Here is a 26,674-nt window from a genome sequence, read left to right on the forward strand (position 1 = left end):
GCAGCAAAGCCGGAACCCCCGCGTTGGTCCGCTGCCCCTCCAGCTGCGCTCCGCGTCCCGGCCTCCCCGGCGGCTGCTGTCCGACGTGTCAAGCGAGGGCCCCGCCTCCGAGGTGGGGTCTCAGCCGTCAGCTACCGGAGAGGGAGGAGGGGGAGGAGGTTAAAGGGGAAGGACCCCCGGAAGTGCCCCCTCCTCAGCGCCGGAGAGGCAGACGCCGGGGGAGGAGTCCCCTGCTTCCCCCGGCGTGGTTGGTGCGTCCCGGGTGACGTCAGAAGCAGCCCGCCCCTGCCTGGATGGTGCACCCTGAGTGACGTCAGGAGCAGAGGCCGGAGCTGTCCATCAGCACCAAAGGCCGCCGGCGGGCTCAGGGCATGGGGCCGCGGCTCCAGGGCAGCCCGAGCTCCTGCTCTTGCTCCTGCTCCTATCCCTTCCCCGGACCTGGCCCGAGTTCCGGGGCCGTGGGGCAGCAGTGCCAGCCGCTGTTAGAGGTGGAGCGGCGACGACGTTGCACAGAGACCTGTCTCTCCGGCCCAGTAGCCCCCGTCGCACGGCGGACTTTGACCGGACCCCAGCCCGTAGGAGTCTCTGGCGTCCCACAACCCCGACTCCTCCGGCCCCTGAACAGCCTTTCTTGCTCGGAAGCTCAGGCCACCTCCAGCCCAGGTAGATCTTGGACAATTCCAAATTGAGTCTCTCACAGATGGTGTACGGGCTGCCTCTTTTTTTTTTGCCAGCAGCATCCTACCCTCGTCTGGCCCCATCTAGTGCCTCTTTTAAGTCCACCCCAACTGCCTCTAGCCAGGCACTTGTTTCCCTTTGTCTTTGCTCACCATTCCAGAGCCGCTTCCCAAGCTGCCTGATGTGGGCACCATTCCTTTGTCCACTGTGCCCTTGCTGAATTCCCTCTCTAGCTCTGTTATCCTGGTGGAGACCCACGATTGACTCTTGACCCCAATTTCCTCCCCATCAGGTTGACCTGGGAGGGTGACCCTCTTCCATTCTTAGCACTATGCCTGGTACTATGGAAACTCTGCGGTTCCAGCTGCTGCCCCCGGAGCCAGATGATGCCTTCTGGGGTGCACCCTGTGAACAGCCTTTGGAGCGCAGGTATCAGGCACTGCCGGCCCTCGTCTGCATCATGTGCTGTTTGTTTGGAGTCGTCTACTGCTTCTTTGGTGAGATCCCCCTCATTCCTCACCTGTTCCCCTCAACTGTTTCCCCGAGGTTCCTTTTCTGGTGTCTCCCAAATTTCCAGTCCATCTCGCCCCCCCCCCAATAGCTGTATCTTTCTCTTGTTGATCCCAGATATATTTGTAGATTATTCACACTAGATTCTATGGAGCATAGGTTTTAAAATTAGGCTGTTTGAGTTTGATCCTGGCTCTATATGTTAGTCACTGTGATGTAATCTGTATGTTAATCTGAGTCTCAGCTTTCTCACCTGGACAAGGGCAACGATGTTTGTCTCATATAGACATGAATTAGTAGGTACTCAGAGAATAGTGGCTATTGTCATGAAGATGTTGTTTGGATCACCAGGCTAAGCGGACATTGGAAACACTTAGCATGGTGATTAAACATGGTCCCTTACAGCAGGGCATATTGTATGGTGGAGGCGAGACCTGGAATATTCACACTTGTGATACATATTAGTGTGGGCTGGATGGTAGTCACACACATGGAGATCGCCTACAAGGCAGATTCCCATAAGGATGGTTATTGTGAAGAGTTGTATGGGGGAGGGCGTGGTATGTCTGTAATCTCAGCATTCAGGAAGCTGGAGCAGGGGAACAGAAGCTCAAGGCCAGTTTGGATTATATGGTGAGAGGTGTGTGTGTGTGTGTGTGTGTGTGTGTGTGTGTGTGTGTAAGCAGTAACTTCGGTAGTTCAGTTGAACAGATGATGTGGGTCCAGTTGACAGCTCTCAAGGTCTTGGCTACCTTCCTTAGAGAAAAGTATACCTTATTCTCACTTCCACTAAGCTATCAATCACATAGACTAGTGGCAACTTAGAGTAAGTGCCCTGTGGATTCCTCAGAAAGTTATAGAACTTCACAGTGGAGACTGCCTTCTGTGAGTAGGGACCCAAAGAAAGCCTCTAAGAGGATCGCAAGCGTCAGAATCAGTTTGGGCAAAAAGGCTAGCAGGTTTGCCACAGTGTGGCAGACTCTATACTTCCTGTGAGAATAGTTGGGAATATGGGGTGTGGGTCAGATGGTCTTTTACACTTTTGAAGGGTGGCAGGAGAAATGCTCCCCCACAAGGGTCTAGGACATGTAATGGACCTTCAAAGATCTCCACGCCCTCTGCTCTGTGTACCCACTCCCTCCGCATGGTGCTCTGGATAGTTTCATTCCTTATCCTTGGCTCCTGTATCATCCTACCCATCCTGGATGCTCCTACCCTGGGATTCAGAGCCTTTTTCTAAACTCTGCTCCTCTCTGACTCCAGAACCTTCTGGGATCTGATACCCCCATTCTTGGGGCCAAATCTCCCTTTTTTTCTCTATCTTTCTCTTTGGCTCTCACTGCCCTTGACTCCCAACTCTGACTTCCACCTTCCCAGCTGTTCGGGATCTATACCCTTCCCTCTTTCAAGTACTGCTCATGGGTGTAAGGTCCCTATCGGCCCATCTTCTGAAACTCTTTTCCACATAGACCTTTAGGATTCCTAACAACCCCATATGGGTCCTAGCACCCTCCCTGTAACGCCAGTCAGGAGACTGTTCATCCACACATAGTGATGCCATTTCTCTGGCCTCAGTGTTCCCCCTTTGTCTTTAATAATCTTAATGATTCTACTTTTGTCCATTCATCTGCAAAGACCTCATCTCCCCAAACACAGCTCTGCTCTCTCTCAGCTCCCAGCAGTGCTTTAACTATGAAGCCCTATGACCACACAAAGACCTCATCTCCCCAAACACAGCTCTGCTCTCTCTCAGCTCCCAGCAGTGCTTTAACTATGAAGCCCTATGACCACACAAAGACCTCATCTCCCCAAACACAGCTCTGCTCTCTCTCAGCTCCCAGCAGTGCTTTAACTATGAAGCCCTATGACCACACAAAGACCTCATCTCCCCAAACACAGCTCTGCTCTCTCTCAGCTCCCAGCAGTGCTTTAACTATGAAGCCCTATGACCACACAAAGACCTCATCTTTCTGAACCTATGTGTCCTCACCCCTATACATTTTTTTTCTGACTTCCAGATCTTCATCTCTAAGTAGTCCCTCCTCAGAGGCCCCAGGGACTCCATTGTTGATCCCCTTGTGACTCCACTGAGTGATCTCTCTGAACCCTATGATTCCAGAGACCTTATTGCCCCATTATTGATTTACTCAACCCCAGTGATCCTTAACTCTGACCCTCAAAGACTGCAAAGCATTATTTACATGTCTTCTCAATGATTCCCAGCAAACATCTACATGCTCCCCCTGACCTCTAGCTCCACCACTGAGCCCTTGTGACCTCCAATTCTCTTATTTTAGCACCCATGTCTCAGATTCCCCTGTGCCTTTATGTTCCCAGCCCTCTGGCTTCCAGCCTGGAAACCTCACTTTGGCCCCCACTGGCCCTCTTCCCCTCCAGGTTACCGCTGCTTCAAGGCAGTGCTCTTCCTCACTGGATTGCTGTTTGGCTCAGTGGTCATCTTCCTGCTGTGCTACCGAGAGCGGGTTCTGGAGACGCAGCTGAGCGCTGGAGCAAGCGCAGGCATCGCACTGGGCATTGGGTTGCTCTGCGGGCTGGTAGCCATGCTGGTGCGCAGCGTGGGCCTCTTCCTAGTGGGGCTGCTGCTTGGTCTGCTGCTCGCTGCTGCCGCCCTGCTGGGCTCTGCACCCTATTACCAGCCTGGCTCCGTATGGGGCCCACTGGGGCTGCTGCTGGGAGGCGGCCTGCTCTGTGCCCTGCTCACGCTGCGCTGGCCCCGACTGCTCACCACCCTTGCCACTGCTGTGACCGGTGCCGCTCTCATCGCCACTGCTGCAGACTATTTTGCTGAACTGTTACTGCTGGGGCGCTACGTAGTGGAGCGACTGCGGGCCGCGCCTGTGCCTCCCCTCTGCTGGCGGAGCTGGGCCCTGCTGGCACTCTGGCCCCTACTTAGCCTGATGGGTGTTCTGGTGCAGTGGAGGGTGACAACCGAGCGGGACTCCCACACAGAAGGTGAGAGGGCACAGGCTAGGGTGGGCATGGGAAGAAGGGATGGACAGAGATGGGAGGGGTGGTTGAGGGGTTAGTGAGTCAGGACAGAAGCTATACACACCAAAACTGGAAGGCCTCAATTAGAACGCTGACTTGGCCAGAGTCTAAGAAAATGGGCTAAGTAACAGGAGTCACTCAAAAGAACGTGTGGGACCCTGGCTGTAGGTCAAGTCCATTCCAGGCACTGGGGTGACATAGCAGAGGTGAAAGAAACGGAGCTCAGTGGTAGCATGCTTGCCCAGCATGCAAAGGGCTCTAACTTTGATTCCCAAGCCCACAAACAAAAGCTACCAGAGATGGGTCCATGCTCTTGGGTGTGCTCCCAGGGCAGCTGAGACACAGATGATAAATATGCAAACAAAAGAGCAAAGTGTGTGCCGAGCTTGTGCCGAGCGGTATAGAGTGATACAAGGTATTATGAAACTGTAATTCTATGGAGCCAACCGTAGTTAAGAGTGGCCAAGGAAGGCTGCTTGGAGCAGGCGCAGTTCGTGAGATAGGCTGATGGTATAGACCCGCCTTCTGGGCTGAATTTTGTTAGGACAGTGAGATGCCCGTGGAAAGGCTTGGAGTAGGGGAGGCAAGAACATAGGGTAATGTTGGGGAATGAAGAACACATTAGAGCAGTGGTTCTCAGCCTTCCTGATGCTGCAATCCTTTAATACAGTTCCTCAGGATGTGGTGACCCCCCCCAAAAAACTATAAACTTATTTTTGTTGCTATTTCATAACTGTCATTTTGCTACTGCTATGAAATATAATGTAAATACCTGTGTTTTCCAATGGTCTTACACAACTCCTGTGAAAGGGTTGTTTCACCAAGGGGGTGGAGACCCACAGGCTGAGAACCGCTGTATTAGAGAGCGGCAAGGGGAGAAAGGAGACAGTGGCTAGAAGCAGCTGTCCAGTTGAAAGATGATGGCAGCTGGCCTGGGGGTCACCCAAGGCCTTAGGATTGGAACAGCTACAACAGTTGCAGAGGGGGTATTGCACATACAGGCCTTTGCAAGAAAAGAAAAACTGGGGTGTGCCATCTTGGAGGTGGGAAATCAGGAAAGGAAGTAACAGGGTAGAAGTTGGGGTCATAGGCAAGGGACTGTGGAAGCCTAAAGCCCTTTGAGGAGAAGGGGGGGGGAGAGGGCTCAGGGAGGAGCCATGTGAGTCTTCTGTGCTCACCCCTCTACAGTGGTCATCAGCCGGCAGCGAAGGCGAGTGCAGCTGATGCGGATCCGGCAGCAGGAAGAACGCAAGGAGAAGAGGAGGAAAAAGAGACCCCCTCGGGCTCCTCCCCGAGGTCCTCGGGCACCTCCACGGCCTGGTCCCCCGGATCCTGCCTATAGACGCAGGCCAGTGCCCATCAAACGCTTCAATGGAGATGTCCTCTCCCCGGTGAGGCCCCAGAGACCCTCCAGTTCCAGGGTGGCAGGGTGTAGACTGACCATGCAGGACTGAGCCTTCTTAAGGGACACTGACCTTAAAGGCCTGTGTTTGTCTACCCATCAAAACCTCTACATCTGGGTCCCAATGGATCCACCTGTGTAGATGCCCAACTCCTGATACTAAATGAATATGGTATATGGTGTGTTTGAGGGTGGTGAACTCAGTGTGGAGATTCTTGGGCTTATGCAGGCCAGGATGTCAGGCCTGGGTGGTGGAGGGAGAGGTGGTTCTGCAGCAGGACTTACAGCTGTGCTTATTTCCCCCACAGAGTTACATCCAGAGCTTCCGGGACCGGCAGACTGGGAGCTCTCTGAGCTCCTTCATGGCCTCACCCACGGACACGGACTATGAGTATGGGTCCCGGGGTCCACTGACAGCCTGCTCGGGACCCCCTGTGCGGGTGTAGTCATGTTCCCACTGTCTAGACTCTGCAGTCACCAGCTCTGCCAGCACGGAGAGTCCTGCCAGGCCACTACTGAGGCTGCAAGGCCCTGTAGTCTTTGGCTGTCTCTCCCCTCCTTGGAGAGGGTTGGCCAGCCACCAGAAGGGAGGCTGTGTCTCAGGCTAGGTAGGCCTGGCCTGAGGGAGAAGCTCCGGTCCAAGCTCCCGAGGGACTCGGGATGTGAGCCCCACTGGGATGTGCTCAGGGTTGCCCAATTATGCGTGTGTGAAGGGGTAGGCTTTGAGGGGACACCGGAACTCTTGCCTTAGATTTCTGATTGGCAGGGCTTCTTCAGGGCCAGCCTGCCTCCTGTCCACTGCTGGGGTTCCAAGGGCCACTCTCCTGCATGTCTGTGTGGAGGAGGCCTACCTGCTTCCCCTATTGCTCTGCCTTCCAGCCATTCATTCATCTAAGGGTTCTTGTCATTGTCCATGGAGCTAATGGCAGCACCCGTCACCTTGGTCCCCTGGCCTCTGCAAAGCCACCAGCCTGAAGGGCAGTGGCAGGGGATGGGGATGGGGAGTGTTGTTCTGGGTTGGGTTTGGGAGGAGGGGGGAGGGAGAAGGGCTTAAATGCACGGTGCATGTCTGGTGTCTGCCATGCCACCCTGGACACCTCGTGCTTCTGTCCCCTCCCACCCGGTTTAACATCTTTTATAAATGTGCCAAACTATTTGGCCTCCGCCAGATGTCTTCAGTAACTGACAGGTACTTCCATCAACCAGGTTGGTAGCCCTGCAGCCTCAGAGCTATGTCACTGGCTACAGGGGCTCCAAGCATGGCCTGCCCTCCATGCTACACACACAGGTGTGGGTATGAATGGTAGCTTTTTATTCTTCTTATTATTTTTGTTTCCTGATATCTCTGGCTCCTTCCTTCCCACCATGCCCAGTATAAGGGTACATCTCTTTCCACACTGTCCGAGGGCACCCGCTTGGTCTGGTTCAGTCCTCTAGTCACCTGTAGAAGGATGGCTGCATGTGGGACTGGTGGTGAGGACACTAGGGCAAAGCCAATTTCTTCCCCCTGGCAGAGCCTGGGTCCCACCCTTGCAGAGCCTCTGTGAAGGGTGTCTGTGGGGGCAGGTAGGGTGGAACACACAGCAAAATGCGTGAAAGATATGCAAAGATTTGGGGTACAGTGGGTACCTCCTATGTGAATGAGGGGAAAATGGAAGTCGCTGCCCAGGCTGCTGTTGAACCCACTTAGGAGAGCAGAAGTGGTGGGTAGTGAGATACATTGCTACAGATACTGGTAGCAATGGGGTCTTCTGGGGGAAACAAGTATGCACCAGAAGCAGAGGAAGTAAGGAACCCTAGCAGGAAGGGTCCCAGGAAGGTCAGAGAAAGTTCTCTTGAGCCTCAGGGCTCCCTCTCCTCTTCAGCCTTGGGTGTGATCTCTCCAGCCCCTCCCCTGCTCCCCACATGCACCAGAATCTACTGCCAAGAGACTTTCCCAAGTCTACGTAAACCTCCCATCAGTGTATCTCAGCACTGAAGCTTCCAGATGGCACCCCTGTCTGGTCAGCCTCCTGTTCCGGTGATTCCACCCACTGGGCTTTACTTACCCTCCACTAGCAGCTGTGTGTCAGCACTGTCCTGCCCCGCTTGGCAGCTGTAGGTGCCCTGGTCCTCAGGTCCGACGTCATGGATGACTAGGCTGTGGGTGGGGCCGTGGCTGCGCATCTCATACTTGTTTCCCGGACACAATTCGACCCCCTCCCGCAACCAATACACGTGGCCTCCAGGGCGGGACACAGTCACCTCCAACACTGCCCTGCGGCCCGCCAGAACCGTCTTCTCGCGAGGTGGGCGGCGGCACAACTGGAGAGGCAACGCTGCGGTTGGGAGACAGGGGCTTGCTTAGTAAGGGCATGCATGGCCCCTAGAGGACAGGTGCATCTTCCCTGCCTACGACCTCCACTTCTGGCACAAGTCCTCCGTGCCACAGTCGGTTTCCCCGCATGCCCGGCTCAAAGTCTCTTCCTCTCCATCTGCTCTTGAGGAAATGAGCTGCCCTCTGTGACCTGCCCCAAGGGAGCCCCTCGAAGAGGAGAGATGAAGGAAGCAGCATCTCTAGGACCAGCGGCCAGTCAGTCAGTCCCGGGACCGGAGATGATGCCCTTCCCTGTCGCCTTCGCCTCAGAAGCTTACCCTCCACCTCCAGTCGGGCCAAGGACTGGGCGGGTCCCGCCTGGAAGCAGACTTCTCCCGTGTCCTCGGCTCGCAGCTCGCTCAGCACCAGAATGTGTTTCTTCCCTGGGGGTGGGGGTGGGAGGAAGGTAGTGTGAGGCCTAAGCTGCTTCCCGGGAGGATTCGAGAACGAGGCTGGCACCCGAGCAGTTCCAAATGGTGTTCGGAAGTGTCGGTGCGCGCAATTGGAGAGAGGAAGCGAAAGGGAGCTTGGCAGGATTCGGCGGAGGAAAGTCCGGGAGCCCGGGAGTCCAGGGTAGTGGGGCCGTGGGGCGGAGCCTGCTCGAGCTAGAGGCGGAGCTAATCCTAATGGGGCGGGGCCTGCCTGAACCCTGGGCAAGGTAACAAGGGGTCACAGAGGATAGGAAAGCGACCAGACCTTCCTGTCGGATGCGGACGCGGCCTCCGGGTCTCAGGGCGCGGCCGCCGAGCTCCCAGCGCCCGGTGGTCTCGGTCTCCGACACGGTACACTCGAACGTGGCGCCATCTCCTTCGCGGGCGCTAACGGACTGGAGCTCACGGAGCACAGACACCTCCCGCTCTGGGGCGGAGCCGTGGGCGTGAGGCGGGGGCGGGGCACACGGGCAGGACACACCCCCGCCCCGCCCCGCCCCTTTACTAGAAGCTAGTAAACTGTTGCGAAACACTCTTCCGCAATCTAGGCGCCCAAAGTAGTACCCAGCCCGGGCACCCCTGGGTACCCACCGCGCACTGTCAGGCGCGCAGGCCCGGCGCGGGCTGTCCCCACAACGCAGCTGTAGGTTCCCGCGTCCGAGGAATTGCAGCGCCGCAGCAGTAGAAGGCGGCGCGTGCCGAGAGCCTGCAGTCGGAGCCGCGGGCTGAGACAGAGTGCCTGTCCATCCTAAGGGCGGGGATTTGTAAAGGGTCAGACTGAGCTCAGCAAGACGCTGGAGGCCATGGCCCTGGAAGGTGGCTGTGTCCTCTGAGCATGCCAAGCTGGCCAGATGCTCACCAGAGGGTTCACTGCGTTCCCCTGCTAGGGTTGGACTGTCCCACATTTTCCCTTTCTGATCACTTCTCTGAGAAAGTGTCATCCCTTGGGGACTTTACAGCCAAGAACTGACACCAATGGCACTGAAAGCCCAGAGCTCTGCAGGGACCCCCACCCCATCCCTGCCTAGTGTGGACTCTAAAACTGGTTTCCAACATGGGCTCTACCCCTTTTGTCTGCCCTTGAGCAACTAACTCGGTTCATCCATCCCACAGCACCTACTCCTTAGATAACCAATGTGGTGATAACGAGGTGTACCTCCCCAGGGTGTTAAAAGGACTAAAGAGCATTAAATGCGCCATCAATCTTAGCCTAGTGCCAGTCTCGCAGATCCAGTGAGTGTTAGTTTCTTGCCCGAATTATTGTCAGGTCCATAGGTCTGCACTAGGGCCATGCTCTGTCTGACCTTCTCCCATACAACATCAGCCAAAGTCTGGGAAAGCTCGCACTCGAACGTGGCTGTGTCGCCTTCAGTCACTTCTAGGTCCTGTGGCCCCTGCACAATAGTCACCGGGATCTCTGAGAGTGGGTAAGGGAGAAACACCAAGGGGCGGGGTGAGTGAGGAATGGGGACCCAGGCACACAACACACGGACAGGCACATGCAGGTGGTCAGCGGAGGCCACGAGTGAGTGAGTGAGTGAGGACATCGGAGGACAGGAAGTGCAGAACGGGAGACACCGCGGGGCCAGACAGCCAATGGCGCAGGAGTGACTAACTGGGAGTCACACTGTGAGGTGGTCAGCAGGGGGCGTGCTGAGGTTGGAGGGGAATGGCACAAGCTGAAGAGATGCCAAAGAGATCACTCATAGATGCGCGGACAGCAGCGACCACCTAGCTGGAATGGATAGCTGAAGACACTGGGCTTGCGGGGAGAGCACAAAAGCTCCACAGAGCACTGAGGTACATTAATCACACCTCCATGATTAATCATGAGGGCTGGAAAAATGGGGGCCCTCAGGCAGAATTAGTCCTAGCGCACTCTGGTGGAGCTTGAGTAGAAGGCCGACGAGGGGCACACTTTGGCAGCAAAAGGGGATCACTGAGTCAGAATAAGAGTAGTCAGTGGGTCCATGTCCAGGTAGGCAGACTAGAGGGACCATACAGGCATGGGATTGTTCAAGATAGCACAGTTTGCAGGGCTACAGGCAACTGGGTAGTCATACACGCACGTGGTCTCTGTGAGGGTCACACAGGTTCAAAGGGTCCAGGGATTCTGCACTTTGGCAGGGTGGTCAGTAGGAGCCACATTGTTAGATCAGTGGTCACACGGGAAGTTAGCAGGCAGGGGCCCAGAGGCCACACCTCTCACTGAGAGCCGAGCAGCACATCGAAGGGTATCCGCAGTGAAGGAGACACAGCCTGAGTCAGCCAGACTCAGGCCGCTGAGCACCAAGCTGTGAGTACAGCCTTCTGAATAAATGTGGCACTTGGGCCCTGGGTGCAGCCGGACTCCACCCTGGGCCCACTCTCCAGTCACACCCTCCTGGGACAGCTCCACCTGGAAGGTGGCACTGCCCCCCTCATTGACGGTCACATCTTCCAGAGGCCGAAGTTCCCTCAGCTGCCGCGCTGGTGTGGGAGATAAGGAGAGAGTGAGGATGCCAGGTGGAGCTCTGGGCAAGGGTTCAGGGGCTCACTCACCCCTTAGCACTCTGCACCCCCCTCCCCCAGCACTCAATTGAAGGTCCTGACTACAGAAGTTCAGACTGGGTGGGTGGCAGACACAAGCGGCTAGATTTGGTCAGGGGAGAGGTGTACTGGGTTAGGAAAACACATGAAGATGGTGTTAGAGTTTCGGGGGAGGGTGAGAAGTGTGGGGCTCTGTGACACTGGAAGGAATGGGAAATCTGAAGCCAGACCCACTGGGATTGGAGCCTGAGTTTAATACATAATTTGTGCAGGCACTGTGTGATCTTTGGCAACTGCTCTGGCTTTTTCTCTCCCTTGTTTCCCTTTTGCACTAGATAAAGAGCAGTGAAGCTCTGCATTATACTTCGATGAACACATATCGCCGGTCACAGCCGGCCACCAAGACCTGACATTTGCGCTAACTTCCTCAAAGTCTCTAGAATAGAGATGAACCTCATCTTTAGGGAGACTTGTTTGAGAGAGACGGTATGAGGTTACACAGCTAACCAGTAGAGAAGCTCCTGCATGGGGTGGTGAGTGAGAAGTGCTATTTGCCAGCCATCCCTTCAAAGAATAAATACAGAGTCTTTCTGGAGTATAACATTTATGTTGCTGGCAAAGCCATCTTAGAAGCTGGGGGATGGAAAGCAAAGTCCAGTTGGACTTCTGAGGTAACCAGAAAACATTAGAGAAAGAGGTTTTGCTTTGAACAGGTAGTCTGCAGGCCCTAACCCCTGTTTGGGATGGCCGGAACACACTTTTCCTTAGCAGAAAGGGGCACTTTGGTGGGGGGGGGTCTCAGGGACTCTGGGCCAGCCAGTAGGTGATGAATTAGGAGAAGACAGGGCACTCACGCCTCACACTGAGCCTGGCCAGGGTGCGATCATGGTGGCTCTCGCAGCCGTAGGTACCCTGGTCAGTAAGTAGGACGCCATGGATGGAGAGGCGGTGGACATGGCCATCCTGGGCAGTGGTCAGGCGAGAGTCGAGGGGAAGGGGCTCCCCACCTCGTAGCCAGCGAACGGCCCCAGGTGCACCCACTCGGCCCGTCTCTACCTCAAGGCACACATCCTGACCTTCCTCAGCCCGCACATCCTGCAGACGCCTCAAGAACAGCAGCTCTGTCTCTGTTAGGGAAGAGAAAAAGGAGGTCATGGAGCACCCCCCCCCCCGATCTTGAAGGCTGGCCCTGGCTATTTCTAAGCCAGAACTGTGAGGAGGTTACAGGGAATGGGGTATTTTATTCTCAGCAGCACTAAACCTCGGACATGGAGCCTGGCGCTTGTATCTGTGGCTCCCACGCGTGCAGTCACGGTCCCTGTGTCTCTGAGTTGACAGTCTCGAATGATCAAAGTATGGCTTGAACCATTCTGGACCATTTGTAGCTGGGGCCCTGGAGTGACAACAGCCCCATTGCGTAGCCAGGTGACTTGGGCGTCTGGTGGTGAAACTTCACACTGGAATGTGGCATCGTCGCCCTCATGGACCGTCAGCGGTGTCAGTTCAGAGACTAGTTTCACTGGTGGGGGCTCTGGAAGGAGGGGTGAGGCAGTGAACTGGGTACCTCCTCCTCCCTTTTTCCTTCTCCACCTCTTCCTCACGATGCAAGCCCTCATTCTCCCACCTATTACTACAGCTTGAGTCTACTCTGTGTTGGTCATGGGGGTTCTCCCCAAGACCAGAATGCCAATTCCTTAGTAAGCTCCCTGCAATCCCAGCCTGGCTCACCTCTTCCCACGTCATTTACTATGGGCTCTATTGTAATATCTAATGGTCACAGAAACCTATCTGCTGTCCCATTTCAGAGTTGGGGCTCAGAGAAGGAAATCAAGTTGGCTAATGTCACACAACTCCCAGACAGCAGAGACCCCAGACAAGTTGACTCTAGAGGCCCTGTTCTTATCTGCTGGGCCACATGGCATGCTAGGGTCCTGGAAAAGGAGTTTACTCTCTCAGGGTGAGGTCATGCCCACACTGGCCGCGACCACAGACAGCAAGTTGGTTGAAATGTAGATGAGAAGAGCCCAGAAGGATAGGAGGTGGTCTTTGTGGGTGTCAGAAACCAATGGGTGTGAGGGATGCACTGTTACCTTCCACACTGACGATGAAGACGCGACTGTCCTGGGGTACGTCACACAGGTATTCCCCAGCGTCCCCTCTCCGTGCCCCCCGCACCCGAAGCACCTGCCTGGCCCCGGCTTGTTGCAGCTGCACCCGCCCCTGGTTCACCAGGCGCTCCCCGTCCTTGTACCAGCGCACAGGGGCCCCTGGCCTGGAGAAGTGCACCACCAGCTCTAGGTCCCCGCCTGGGGTGCTTCGAACCCTCGTCTGGGCTGCCTCGGGGGCCACTACCCGAACCGGGGGCTCTGTGGGGTCAGAGCTAGGGGTCACTGGGAGGGCAATGAGAAGGGCAGGAAGGCAAGTTGGGGCTCAAACAGGGCAAGGCGACGGATATGGTGTTCTAGGAAAGTGGGGGAGCCCTGGGTATGGGGTGCTACTAAGGCTTTCTGCCCAGGCTGTACTCACCAGCCACCTGGACATTGAAGTTGAGGCTTGGGGCCCCTGGAGTTGCCCCAGTCTGGCAGGTGTAGACACCTGCATGACCGAGGTCTGCAGCCCCGATGCAGAGGATTCGGCGAGGACCCTCAGCTCTCAGCTCTAGGCCTTGGCCTTGCTGCACGGGGCTGCCGTTATGGTTCCAGAACACTTGTGCATTTGCTCGGGACAGCTCACAGCTCAGCACCACTGGCTCCCCAGGAGCCACACAGAGAGGGCGTGGGGCTGCTTCTGGGGCCAGGAACTGCACTGGGAGCTCTGTGTAAAGAAAGTTGGTTGTAAGCCCAAGTCAGCCCCTGCCTCCCCACCCCAGGCTGGCCCAGCACACCCACCAGCCAGGCTGACGTTGAAGGTGACAGCCTCATCTCTGGTCTCACACACATACTCCCCGGCATCCTCAGGCTGGGCGTGGGGCAGGGTGAGAGTGCGGGCAGGCCCCTCAGCTCCCAGCTGCAGTGCATCTGACACCTCTACCTCTAGCCCATCCTTGTACCAGCGCACCTGAGACCCCGCCGGGGCCACTTCGCAGCGTAGCTCCACGTGTCCTGGAGCCCCAAACTGCAAATCCAGGGATCGGGCTGCTGGATGCACAATTCTCTCTGGTGGGGCTGGTGAGTGGGCAGAGACAAGAACACGCGTTTTTTTTTTTTTTTTTTTTTTTTTTTTTTTTTTTGGTGGGGGAGCACGATTTTGATTCAAGGCCTCTCTCTCCCTCAGCCAATACTTTTACAGCTAAGGATCTGAGGGCTCCTATGAGGAAAGGGATTTGCCCAAGGTCACAGAGGCAGGTCAGACTCATACCCAAATCCATCAAGTCAGCCCTCTCTAGATCCATCCCAATTTCCTCCCCTGCTATGCTCTGCCTCTGACGCACTTACCTTTTGTTACTTGATAAACCATTTCTGTTTATTTATTTACTGACTGTCTATCCCTTCCTGATGTGAGTTCCACAAGCACAGAAAGCTGTAGCTCACTGGTTCACTCTGTACCCCAGCGTCTAGGATAGTGCCCAGCATATACTAGTTGTTTGATAAGCATTTGCTAAATGAACGAGTGGTCCTAACTGCTGGGCTCCCTCTCGCCAGGCCTGTGCTCACTGTTGCAGCTTGATTTCTCTAATGGTTAAAGCTGAGGACGCTGGGAAGCAGAGAGACGGGGAAGGAGAAATGGGGGACCCTAAGATGAGGGAAGTAAGGTTAGTTGATGCCTGTCCCATAGCGCCCTATTTCTCTACCTCTCTGGAAGTGCCCACAGAAACTACCCACCTGTGACAGTGACAGTGAAGAAGGCTGAGTCATCTCCAGCATCACACACAAACTCGCCCCCATCCTCTGGCTGGGCAGCAGGCAACACCAGCCGGCGACGAGGCCCATCACTCTCCAGCACCAGGGTCTCGCTCTCCTCTACCTCCAGCCCATCCTTATACCAGTGCACAGGAGCATCCTCTCGAGACAGCTCACATGTCAGCACCACACATTCCAAACTCACAGCAACCAAGGTCACCTCATCCTGGGGGTATATGATCCTCACAGGAGGCTCTGTGGAGCAGGGCAAACAAAGCTGTCACCAACTGGCAGGGCTGGGGCCCTGTTGCCCATGTGGTAATGTTAGTCCTAAGTACTGAGTAGCACAATAGTAAGTAACAATAGGTCTCCAGTCTGTCCTCTGAAATCCCTAGCGCCAGTCCTTTACAGAAATCAAAATATTTTGGAATCTAAAAAAGGAGGCATTTCTCATTTAGAGGACACCTTCAGGCCCTGCCCCCACTGCTTGTAACTATTCCCATTAACATTTTTGCTGTGTAAAAGCAAAATTTTACAGTCACATCTCACAAAGATACTGATATACTAGCCCTCCCAGATAATTAAAGAGTAATTAAATATGCAGCAGTTAAACTTAGCTTTAGTGAAATAAATTTGACTGCCAAACTTTTCTTCCTTTTTTTTTTTTTTTCCTTTGATAAAAGATCTCACTACATAGCCCTGGCCAATCTGAAACTCACTGTGTAGACCAGGATGGGCCGGAAACACGCAGACCTCTACCGCCTCTGCCTCCCAAGACTGGGATTAAAGATGCACACCACCATACCAGACGACTGCTGAACCTTAAACTTGATTTTAAGGGTTTGGGGTCTTTCAAAACTGTGCATAAGGGATGGTCAGGATGTGTAAGAACAGATACTTCCTAATGCTCTAGCAATGACTCTAAGCATTTTGCATGGTTAACGTCACGGTGATGTCTGGAGGAAAGTACTATGGTGACTTCATTTTCCAGATCAAAGAACTAAGGCACAGAATGATTAAGCTAAGCTATGGATTGTCCTTCAGGTCACAGATGACTACAGCTCCCTGGGGCAGGAGAAAGCACTTTCTGTTCCAGGCAGGCTCTGCTGCTGGCAGTAGGAGGGAATCCAAGCCCAGGCTTGTGGCAACTAGGGAAAGCTTTTTGTTTCTATACACCAGAGTTGCTAACACCTGTCTAGAAGTTTCCCAGGGACGCTACATGCTGCTTCAGGGATCTCATCCCCAAACACAGAAAAGGAACCAAGTCAATATTATTAGATGCTCAGCAAGCCCAAGCTTACCCTAGTTCCATGCCCTCTTGTTCCCCTGGGAATAAAGTTTCCAAACTAGAGTACACTTGGCCCCCTTGTGGCCGGGCTGGAGAACTGCTAGCTTCCCTGACTAGGATTTTTCAGCTCACCTAGGAACCCAAGCACAGCACTTGGCGGTAGGGTGGTGGCCTTGGGTTCATGTAACACACCTCTACATGTGGAATTCGTTTATCGAAGTGTCTGATCTAGTCATGACAAGGCCAGAAGATTACAGAAGGCGGCCTCTTAGGCTGTGGAGCAGGTTGGGGCAGAGTTGCAGGGAAGCTAAGCTATGACAACAGAACCCATTTGGTGTGGGACTTGATCGACTCTGGGCTGGAGGGGAGGTGGGGAATTGGTGTGAGCTTTGCTGTGGGGTACCCGGTGCTTTGTGGTTGTGGCTGTTATGTCTGGCTGGGACTGGGAACAGGAGAGTGTAGGTACAACAGAGTGTGTGCAGAGCCTTGTTGTCACTGTTGATCCCACTAACTGGGGTATGGGGAGAGGAAGTGCCTACGTGCTTGATCTGGGCATGACTCCTCAGGCAGGCCGGGGAAGAAGGCAACAGGGCCATGAACAATGGGTTAGCTGTACCAGTGCTACTATTGGGGATCTTCTGTGATGCCCAGAACTGTTAAAAAAAAAAAAAAAATACCTACTACCATCTCTAGCTTAAACCATCACTTGTAGCTACCCTGTACCTCCCCAACCCAGAATATTCCCTGCCCAGCCCTTAACTCAACTTAGCTACAACAGAGTAAGTAAATATCTTCATTACCCTGACCAGGATAGCAGCCGCCATCCCCAGGACTTCTAAGCTGACCTGGACAGCCTAAACTGACATGTCAGATGGTAGTGGGGGTCTTGGGAAGGAAATGCATGTCTGTTCGTAGGCTGCTGAATACATGGAGCCAAGCCTATATTACATCACCCGGGTGACTTTCTTGCAGGTCTTTCCTGCCTGCCTGTTCTGGGGAGCCCTCGACCCTAACAAACTTATCACAGGTGTCTTGTAGTGTTTATTGGTGTGTTTATTGGTTTAAAACAGGGATTGCAAAATGCAGAGGCCAAGTAGGGTCAAGTCAATAGCTCAGAAGGTCTGGGGAGAGGTGTGAGGAACGGCAGGGAGGGTGGGACAGAGGGACGGGGGCCCCATATTATGGGGCAGCTGCTACTCGGTGCCAGCTGTTCGTCGCCATGGGGGAAAACGGGACCAGAGGCGCCGGGTCTTCGGCTTTTTCAAGAGGATGCATAACGTCGGGTTGTTATTTGGGCTGTCCTGACTTTGGTATGACTCTGCAGGTCAAAAACACACATCTGTGGGCTGCACGGAGCCCCAGGGACTCCCCATTTGCGACCCCTTGTTAACGACTGTCTTCCTAGCTAGTCTGGCAGCTCCCTGACCTACAGGCCAGGCACCTGGCCCAGTGATGGGACAGTGAGCTGGTGAAGCAATGCTAGACCTGGCCTTGACACCGGAGAAAGGACTGTTTATTCCAACTGGGGTCCCACGTTCTCTCCAGGGACCCTGGTGCATGCATCCTCAACCCACACTTCCCTCCCTCACACCAGTAAGCTAGCAGTGAGGAAAGAGCCACTCAATACCCTTCACTCTCAGGGTGGTCCCCTGGTGACTCTGGGGGCTGGGGTGGACCCACACCTGTAACAGTGACAGTGAAGGAAGCCGACTCATCATCGATTTCACACAAGTACTCGCCGGAGTCCTCAAGCTGGACGGAGGGCAGCACCAGGCGGCGCACGGTGTCTTCCTTCTCCAGAAGCAGTGCTGCGCTCTCCACTACCTCCTCTCCATCTTTGGTCCAGCGTACCTCAGCCCAGGGCCGGCACAGCTCACAGGTCAGCACCACACGCTCTAGGCGTACGGCTGCCACACTGACCTTGCCACTGGGGTACACGATCCATGAGGCAACATCTGAAGGACAGAGACATCTGCTGCTAGGCAAGAAGGCGTGGGACTGGGGTGCCCTGATACCCTACCTGGTCCATGCCTGTCTCCTACACTTGGAAAGTCTGCCATGAGTTGAAGGAGAAGGCCCTCTGTAGGTGGCCACTCACAGCTAGAGCCACACACTCCTGAACACAGCCACCACAGTCAGAACGACAGGACCACGATCTCCAAAACTCAGCAAGTTTTGTGTGCGAGCAGCATAATGGGGGCTGGGGTGTCAACTTTAGCTGTGGGAACAGTTCACATTCTCTGGGGATGAGACAAGGACAGCATAAAAAAATAAAACATGGGAGAAGAAGGTTGGGTCCCAGGTGGAACTGGGGTCCCCCTACAGCCCTCTGAGATTTTTTTTTAACCCCTTCCACACCTGGTACCACCTGCTCTATAACAGAACAGCTGCCCCTAAGGAACCTTCTTAGCAGGGGACTCCTGGAAGATGGAGAAGGCAGGGCTCTCGGGGGATGAGTAACCAGTAGTATGCTCAGGAGTAGACAATGCAGGGAGGCTAGCAGGGGCTAGAAGAATGACACCCAGGAAGAGTGACACACAGGAGTGTGTCTAGCTGCTCTAGCCAGTCCCACCTGTGACGGTGACAGTGAAGTAGGCACGCTCGTCCCCCACGACGCACTGAAACTCGCCCCCGTCGGAGGGCTGGGCTGAAGGCAGCACCAGGCGGTGATGGGGTCCTTCATTTTTTAGTACCATTAAGTCACTCTCCTCCACTTCCTGCCCGTCCTTGTACCAGTGCACAGGGGCATCCTCTTGGTCTACCTTGCAGGTCAGCATGACACACTCGGAAGTGATGGCATGCACAAACACATGCTCCTGGGGGTCCACGATGTGTGCTGGTGGGTCTGGATGGGAGACAGAGACAGATGATAAACACCACCTTCCACAGGAGACTCAAGGGCAGGAGACATGTCTCTACCCAGGAGGACACTGGTGGTCAGGGAGAGGGGTCACCAGAGCCCTGGCATGCAGGAGTCTGGGGGAAAATGACACGACACCCTGCTGGCATGGCTCCGAGTGATCCATAGATTCCCCAAAGGAAGCTGAGTGGCATCCAGTAGTGACAGAGACTGAAGGGAGATCACAATCACAGACACATGGTTGAGTTTACTGTTTCCTTCACAAGGACAGGCCTGGAGGATGACTTAGCCAGTGTCAAACAACTAGGCCACTGGACAGTGCTCTGCTTTGCATTCAGGCCATGCCTCCAATGTCTGGATGTTAAGGGCTTGCAGGCCGGGCTGGTGCTATCATGGTGTTATGTATGGCGTGACTTGATGGGAAAACCTTAGGTCACTGGGGCCTGTCATCATGCACCCCTTTCCCCTCCTATCTCCTGACCACGAAGATGAGTAGTTTGTTCTGCCACATACAACCCTGCCTTTGTCATCCAGCCTCCCCATCAGTCTCAAAACAATAGGTCCACTTGGTTTTGGGTTGGAATCCCCCAAACAAATCTTTTCTATTTTTCAATGAATGCCTCAGGTATTTCATTACAGTGACAGAAAACAGATTAATATGGGTAATGAGTTCCCTGTCACAGGACATATTCAAGCTGGGATCACAAAGTCTCCTGGCAATGGATTTCTGCACAAAGGGATCAGTAGCTCTTAAGCCACCCTCCTTGAGAGTCAGCTTCCTCCCTCCCTTCTTCGGAGATGGTGTCTCACATAGCTGAGGCTGGCCTCAAATCCACATGCATCACCTTGTTGAGTTACTGTCAGCTTTTTAAAAAGAAGATCCTCCAGGCTCAGTCTTGGATGTTTCCACTCTGGATATCCCGGGAGACCTGGGAACATGCACTGACAACAAGTATCTATTGTGCTCCTGTCTTATGTGAACCATTGGACCAATATACTTAATATTTCTGCACACTTCAACTACCACATGTTGTAGGTAAAAGCCACCATCTTTGTTGGCTATGTGATGACAGTGAAGTCACAATAATCCTGTAACAGCTCTGGCTGTCCTGGAACTCGCTCTGTAGACCAGGCTGGCCTCAAACTCACAGAGCTCTGCCTGCCTCTGCCTCCTGAGTGCTGGGATTAAAGGCATGCGCCACCACTGCCTGGTTGAGATTACACCTTATTGAACTGTGGAAATTAAACAAAATAGCATAGGTACAAATTACCTAGTATGGCTCTAGCCCCAGAATAGGGACTCGATAAATGCCAGCCCTTCTTCCCTCAGCTGCATTCAGCGTCCTCACCCAACCCAGCAGAGGGGTGCATGCACTGGTGGGCAAGTATGCTTGATGATGTGGATACACAAGATTAAAGAGGTAAATGCAAGACCAGGGATGTATCTCAGCAGTACTCACCTTGAACCCACAAGGCCCTAGGCCACACCCAAACACCACAAAATAAAACAAATAAAATACCCTTCTTATAAGTGGATCTCCACCAAGCCAACAGGGGCAGGGGTTACAAAGCTCCCAGAATCAACGTCAGGCGGAAAAGGCCAGCATGGTTCCTGACCTTGAACGGTGATGCTGAAGAAGGCTGAGACCCCTTCAGTTCTGCATTCAAATTCACCGCTGTCTTGGACTTGAGCCTCAGGCAGGATCAGCTGGTGTTTGCGCCCATCCATCTTTACTATGAGAGATTCACTTTCCTCCACTTTCTGCCCATCCTTGTACCAGGTTGCTGGGAAGTTCACTCTTGAGAGCTCACAGGTCAGCACTACCCGTTCAGAGGTTGTGAAGGTCAGTGACACTTTGTCCTGGGGACTCAGGATGTGCACTGGGCTTTCTGCATGGAGAGAAAGCTGTCACTTGTAATGTCTTTGGTCTCTTCTGCTCCAATAAATGCATCCCTTTCCCAGGATGTGTGCTTGTGTAGGGGTGAATGCATGGGGAGGGTAACTGCTGTGATTGACTAAAGCCCAGCCATCGGTCAGGGTTTTAAAAAACATGTTTTAGGTCAAAGGGGAAGAGGACAGAGGCAGGGCATCGGTCAAGCACACACGTAAGGTACTAGGTTCAATTTCCTGTACTTGGGGAAAAAAAAGGATTGTGCTTTGCTATGGTTTGGATATGATCTGAGTTGTCTCTGAACTGTTCATGTGATGGAGATGTGGTCCTCAGGGTGTTTGGAACCTTTAAGAAGGAAAGCCTGGGGCTGGGTGTGGTGGTGCAGGGAGATGACACATCTTAAAACCAAACCCAAAACACACAACACAAAACACCTAACCAACCCATCAACCAACCATCCACCACCAACACCAACAAAAGTCCAGAACAAACGGCAAAAGTAAAAGGTGGTAGGCTTGGTGGGAGGAGTTCTCAAAGCCCCCCCCCCCCCCCCCCCGTCAGTTCTTGAGTACAGGGCTGCAAAGCAAGTTCACCCTACACACTCGCTTCCTTCTGATCTCACTGCCTTTCTACTTCGTCATGTTCTGACTTAGTGAAAGGTCGGAGGGAGGGACACTAAAGAATGAACTGATGGGGCTGACCAACCTTGGACTTTGAATTTCCAGAACTGTGAGCTAAACAAAAGTCCCCAGCATCAACAATTCTGTTATGGCAACAGAAAACAGTCCAAGTTAGGCTTTCAGGCCACTGTCTAAGCTTTTATTACACCTAAGAAGTCTTAAAGAATTCCTTGTGCCTCTAGTGTTAGTAGTCCTGGGTTACAATATAGAAATGCTGCTCTTGATAATTTGTGCCTTTGCTATCTACTTCTGATGCTGGAAGTTGCCGTTCTAAGGCCCCAGGTTCTCTAGCAATAGCAAGACAGCTAGGTAGGTAGGTGTGTGTGTGTGTGTGTGTGTGTGTGTGTGTGTGTGTGTGTGTAGCCAGACTACTTAACTTCTCTGTGCCTATCTTCCCACATGGGAATGACAGAAGAACTTGTTTTATGGGGCTATCAACAGGTTTGTGCTAATTACCCAAGTCAAGTGGTTAGGGCTGTGCCTGGCTCAAGGTGAACCGCTAGGAGACAGTGTTAGCAATCAGACAAGGTGACAGAAAACAGGCAGGGACTAGGGTCAGGATCCATGTCACCCAAATGAGAGAGCATATAGTTATTTTTTGTTGATTTCCAGTTGAACCCAAGGCCTTACATATGCTAGGCAGTGTTGTATCACTGAGCTATACCCCAGCCCAACGTGACAGAATTACCGCAAAGTAAAACAATCCAAAGAACAGGAATGACACTGGTGAGTTGAAACTGGCCTTCTCAACCTCTGAACTCTCAATTGGAGCCCATCACGAATGCCCCTTATTCTTCTAGCCCAATATGAAACAGGCAAAACATGTGCTTTGAACCTATCTGCCTGGGTGTCCTCCAGTACCAACCTTGGATAGTGAGAGCAGCTGAGTCTTGCACACCAGGGCAGATGAAGCCTACCAGGGCCCCACTGTCCTGGTGTTTGGCAGCTTGCAGGATGAGTCTGTGCTGCAGGCCCTTCTGCTCTATGCGGTACCGCAGGGCTCCAGGCTCCACCTGGCCTTCTGGCTCATTACTCTTGAGCTGTTCCCCATTAAGGAACCAAGTACCCTGGATGATGGTGGACAGATCAAGGGAGAAGACGGCATCTTCCCCATCATACACCTGCACATCCTGCAGGCCTGACACCAGGCGAGCTGTGGGTACTGGAACAGAGACAGGGTACTGCTGTTAGAACCAGAAAGGGCCAGAGAGGGCAGAAGCTGGTGGATGGAAAAACACCATTAAAGACTAAGGCTCGGAAAAAAGGGGGCATGACTTGGGGTACAGATACTGATGGGCAAAAGATGAACTCACTCAGGTGGGCAGAACCATTGAAGACAACATGGGGACTGCGGCCATGTTCACTGACTGCGCAGATGCGGAAGCGGTAGTCACCCTCGGCAGGTACACAGTCCCCGGGCACCTCTACGGCTCCAGCTTTCTCAATGCTGAAGCACTGGACCCAATCTTCAGACCCCACCTCCTGCCGCTCTAGGCGGTAGATGAAGGAGGTCTCTGGGGGCGGCTGTGGAGGCTTCCATGTCAGCAAGACTGTGTTCCTTTGGCCTTTGAACATCTCAACCGACACAGGGGGCCCAGGAGGTCTGTGCTTGACACCTGAGACAGAGCCGAGATTTTCATCCGAGCCTTGCACAAGCCCTCACCAACACTCTGCTTTAAATCCACTTTGCCAACCCAGGACCTGGCAACTGGCTACCCTCCTGCCCTGACCCTCCTGTTTATAGGGCTTCATGCTCTCACATTTGACTCTAAGCAGAGTGGTGGTACGGGAGTTGCCCAGGCTAAAGGTGATTTCCCCGGCATCTTCTCGGGTCACCCCTGGGAGGACCAGGGCATGCATGTGATCAGAACTGCTCTGGCAGGTAGCTGGTAGCTCTTCCCCATCACGGCTCCAGGAGCCTTGGACCCCAGCTTCTTGGGTCTCCACCAAAAGCACTGCATTCTCTCCCTCCAGGACATCAAGCTTCCGGGGTAAGCGCTTCAGGATGGGTCCTGTGATGTGGATGGGAATCCATCAGCTCAGGATCTAGACACCACCAGTCTCAGCCTCCTCCCACTGGCCAGCTGACCTTTGACTGTCACATTGGCCACAGTGCGCACTCGACCCCGCATCTCGCACAGGTAGACACCATCATCATCTGCCTTCAGCTTGTGGATGATGAGCCGCCTCACAGTACCCTCTTCAATCTGCTCATACTTGCGGCAGGGCAACAGTCGCTGGTCCTCTCGGAACCAGGCCGTGGGGATTCGAGAGTTAGGTACTTTACATTCCAGCACTACAATCCCTTGCTCTCGGCCCTCCACATCCTGGAGGGGCCTTGTGAACCGGAGGCGGGGTTCTGTAGAAAGAGGGGAGCAAGAGAAGGCTCAGGAGAAACAGGAGGTCTGGTACCATACTCTACTTGCTCTTCCCAGAAGGCTGGGTGGCAGCCAAAATTCCCAGCGGTTGGATGGCTTAATTTCCAGCCTGACCCTGGTGCTCACCCACCGTATCATCTTGGACACATCAGTTTGCTTGTGTGTTAAATGGAGAGAGGAAGGACAAGAGCTGAGCCAGATCCTTGATCTTCAAACTGTCCCCTAACTCTACAACTTCCCCCCAATTCTGTAGTGCCACTTGGAGATGTTTCCTTACTTTTAAGGACATTCTAGCACTGGTCTGGCAAGTCTGGGCACACTGAGTTGCGCCTGTGAGGACACTGCCACAGCTCAGGTACCCCACACTTGGTTAAGTGCCAGGCAGGACACAAGGGAACTTCCCCACATGTTTTCCTCGGAAGGAGAAAGTTAGGCAACAGCTAGTGAAACCGTAAACCCCCCCCCAGTTGTGATCAAGTCCTATGAAGGAGAATTTTAGCTCCCAGTGTCACTTTAGTATATATTTTGTTTTCTCTGTGTTTTCTGTTCAGGAGTACTGAAAACATGTCAGGTAATTAAAAAAAAATTAGTTATTTCTTTAAGCTCTTTTGCTTTCATCTTCTTTCAAACTCAAGCAGATTAGTGAAAGAATAGACACTGCTGGGTACTTTTCATCTAGCGAGTTTATCTCCCCCGTGAATGAGGAGTTGCTTCAGGGAGGTTTGCACGGGCCTGAAGCTATGAACACAGCCTCCACTCCAAATGTGTGTTTTCATACAGCAGCCCCCTTGTTCTCACCGATTAGCATGTCATAAATTTAGACTTAGTTATTTACGCCCATAAAATGCTCCTTTTCTCTTACAAAGCTACTGATGGGAATCCAGTTGGGAAAGAAGGCCTAGAAGAGCAACGGATGAGAGTTTACACATAGTCATCTATTCCTAAATGTAGTGGTTTTAGTGGTTTCCAACTTTAGTGGGTTGTTTGCTAATCATTCCACAAGTGTACTTGGGACGTCTAAATCCACATCCCTGAGGGTGGGACATGGATAGGAAACGGGAATTCAATATTCCCCAGGATACGGAGGTGGACAAGAGCATGGAGGACCTCTGAGGGCACTGAAGGCACTGTGCTCTACCTTTCACGTGCAGCTGGACAATGCTGAGTGTCTGACCCGCCGAGTTGCGCGCTGCGCACACGTAGAGCCCGCGGTCTTTGGCCTGGCAGTAGAGCACCTTAAGTACAAAGCCACCGTCGCGGTCGCGGTACATGAGGTGGCGGCGGTCGGGGAGCAGAGGCCGGCCCTCCCAGTGCCATTCGATCTCGGGCTCCGGCTTGCCCATCACGTAGCAGCGGAACTTGGCATGCTTGCCCTCGTTCACGCAGAAGGTCTTGGGTGTGCACTTGACAGGCTCCACCACGGGTACCGGGGGCTCATCCGGGTCCTGGGGCGGGCTGTCCTGGGGCTGGTGCACTTGGAGCAGCGCGCCGGCCTGCGCGTGGCCGTGCGCGTTGCGGGCGTGGCACACGAACACCCCGGAATCGGGCAGGCGCGCAGCCTGGATGCGCAGCGTCAGGCTCACACCCTGGCCACCCGCGGCCCGGCCCGGCTCCAGCGCGAAGTGGCTGCTGTCCCACACTTCGTTCAAGGCCATCCCATCCTTCTCCCAGTACAGCTTGGGCTCCGGGAGGCCTCCCGCCTGGCACGTCAGCACCACCTCCGCCCCGCGCGACACCCACTGGGACTGGGGCCCCGTTAGGAACACCGGGGCGCTCTCCCCGGCGCCCGGCGGCGACAGCGATTGCTCAGAGGACTGGGGTTCGGGCTCTGGAGCGGGGGGCTCCAGCACGGTCACGGCGGCCGCCGCGTAGGCCTCTCCGGCCGCGTTGCGGGCGCGGCACACGTAGACCCCGGCGTCGGTGGGCAGTGCGCCGCTCAGGAGCAGGCTGTGCTCGGCGCCGTCTTCCGGGAAGCTCAGGCGCTCCGAGGCCACCAGCTGCTGCCCGCCTTTCTCCCACAGGACAGTGGGCGGCGGCTCCCCTAGGACCACGCATTTGAGTTCGGCCTCGGCGCCACTTACCACCCGCACGGGCCGCGGGAAGCGCAGGAAACACGGGGGGCTCCCCTGATCCCCCGAGCCAGCCTTCATCGCGGCCGCTGCCAATGGCACGCCTGGGCGGGCGGGAAGGCCGGGAGCCGAGACCGGAGCGTGGCGGAGCAGGCGCGGGGATCCGCGGAACTCCGGTGACCGCTCGCCTCCTTCCCCTCGATCCGAGCTGCAGCCCTGCTGGGCGGCGATTCCCGGGCCCGGAGCCCAGAGCTCAGGGGGCAGTCCTTCCTGTTTGCTTGTGCAGCGAGGGGCCCTGCAGCCTAGTCTGCCGGCGGCCTGGCTTCCTGCTCCCGGGAGCCTCTCTTCCCAGCCCCCTCCCACAGCCTGGGCCTCTTTCCCCTCCTCCCTCCCACCTCCAGCCGCCAGGTCCCCAACTGCCGGCCAGGCTTGGGCCTGAGTGACAGAGGCGCCTGCAGCTGTCAATCCCAAAAATATTCTCTGATGACACAGCTGGAGGACAAGGGCCCAGACTGGCTCCTCCAGGCTAAGTATAGAGCAGGCGGGACCACCTGCCCTCGGCCCAGAGCCCCAGACCCAGGTCTTCCCTCCCACGTTGGCCCTAGCAGCTGCTGGGGTTGAAAGGAGCCCCAGAAAGTCTGAGGGGGTTGGGACATTCTGTCTTCCTGACAAATGACACTTTCAGGAGCTCATGGCTGTCCAACCTTAGCACTCAGGCACCTGTGGTACCTGATGTCTTCTCTCTCTGTCTTT

At 54.4% G+C, this 26,674-nt stretch overlaps 2 protein-coding genes across 6 annotated transcripts; one reads left to right on the forward strand and one right to left on the reverse strand.

Moving 5' to 3' along the window:
- Obsl1 (obscurin like cytoskeletal adaptor 1) lies at nucleotides 1-26,674 on the reverse strand. Of its 4 annotated transcripts, none has more exons than XM_051190520.1 (20): nucleotides 24,991-26,674; nucleotides 23,564-23,833; nucleotides 23,235-23,486; nucleotides 22,788-23,090; nucleotides 22,340-22,636; nucleotides 20,520-20,792; nucleotides 18,615-18,887; nucleotides 17,725-17,997; nucleotides 14,737-15,009; nucleotides 13,804-14,079; nucleotides 13,442-13,729; nucleotides 12,177-12,446; nucleotides 11,770-12,042; nucleotides 10,589-10,855; nucleotides 9,691-9,803; nucleotides 8,978-9,134; nucleotides 8,652-8,813; nucleotides 8,234-8,338; nucleotides 7,648-7,917; nucleotides 4-131 (listed from the first exon to the last, which is right to left on the reverse strand). In XM_051190520.1, the coding sequence occupies exons 1-20, from the start codon at nucleotides 26,000-26,002 to the stop codon at nucleotides 121-123; spliced, it is 5,418 nt and encodes a 1,805-aa protein (XP_051046477.1). In that variant the 5' UTR covers nucleotides 26,003-26,674; the 3' UTR covers nucleotides 4-120. The 4 variants fall into 4 exon arrangements, with proteins under 4 accessions (XP_051046480.1, XP_051046477.1, XP_051046479.1 ...); XM_051190521.1 differs by lacking the exon at nucleotides 4-131 and adding an exon at nucleotides 6,963-7,040; XM_051190523.1 differs by lacking the exon at nucleotides 7,648-7,917 and having other exon boundaries at nucleotides 1-131.
- On the forward strand, nucleotides 571-6,753 carry Tmem198 (transmembrane protein 198). Of its 2 annotated transcripts, none has more exons than XM_051190527.1 (5): nucleotides 571-663; nucleotides 971-1,107; nucleotides 3,586-4,161; nucleotides 5,386-5,588; nucleotides 5,908-6,753. In XM_051190527.1, the coding sequence occupies exons 2-5, from the start codon at nucleotides 1,062-1,064 to the stop codon at nucleotides 6,043-6,045; spliced, it is 963 nt and encodes a 320-aa protein (XP_051046484.1). In that variant the 5' UTR covers nucleotides 571-663; nucleotides 971-1,061; the 3' UTR covers nucleotides 6,046-6,753. The 2 variants fall into 2 exon arrangements, with proteins under 2 accessions (XP_051046484.1, XP_051046483.1); XM_051190526.1 differs by having other exon boundaries at nucleotides 574-663; nucleotides 971-1,175.

Source organism: Phodopus roborovskii, unplaced genomic scaffold (assembly GCF_943737965.1).
Source record: "Phodopus roborovskii unplaced genomic scaffold, PHOROB, whole genome shotgun sequence".
Lineage (NCBI taxonomy): Eukaryota > Metazoa > Chordata > Mammalia > Rodentia > Cricetidae > Phodopus > Phodopus roborovskii.

Excerpts from the sequence above, each read along its gene's own strand:
- Obsl1 (XM_051190520.1), bottom strand. The coding sequence starts at position 26,002 with ATGAAGGCTGGCTCGGGGGATCAGGGGAGCCCCCCGTGTTTCCTGCGC. Across the intron at positions 23,091-23,234 it reads CACTCTGCTTAGAGTCAAAT|GTGTCAAGCACAGACCTCCT; the intron begins GTGAGAGCATGA and ends GCTCTGTCTCAG. Across the intron at positions 10,856-11,769 it reads GGCCAGGCTCAGTGTGAGGC|CGCGGCAGCTGAGGGAACTT; the intron begins GTGAGTGCCCTG and ends CTCCCACACCAG.
- Tmem198 (XM_051190526.1), top strand. The coding sequence starts at position 1,010 with ATGCCTGGTACTATGGAAACTCTGCGGTTCCAGCTGCTGCCCCCGGAG. Across the intron at positions 1,176-3,585 it reads AGTCGTCTACTGCTTCTTTG|GTTACCGCTGCTTCAAGGCA; the intron begins GTGAGATCCCCC and ends CTTCCCCTCCAG. Across the intron at positions 5,589-5,907 it reads ATGGAGATGTCCTCTCCCCG|AGTTACATCCAGAGCTTCCG; the intron begins GTGAGGCCCCAG and ends TTTCCCCCACAG.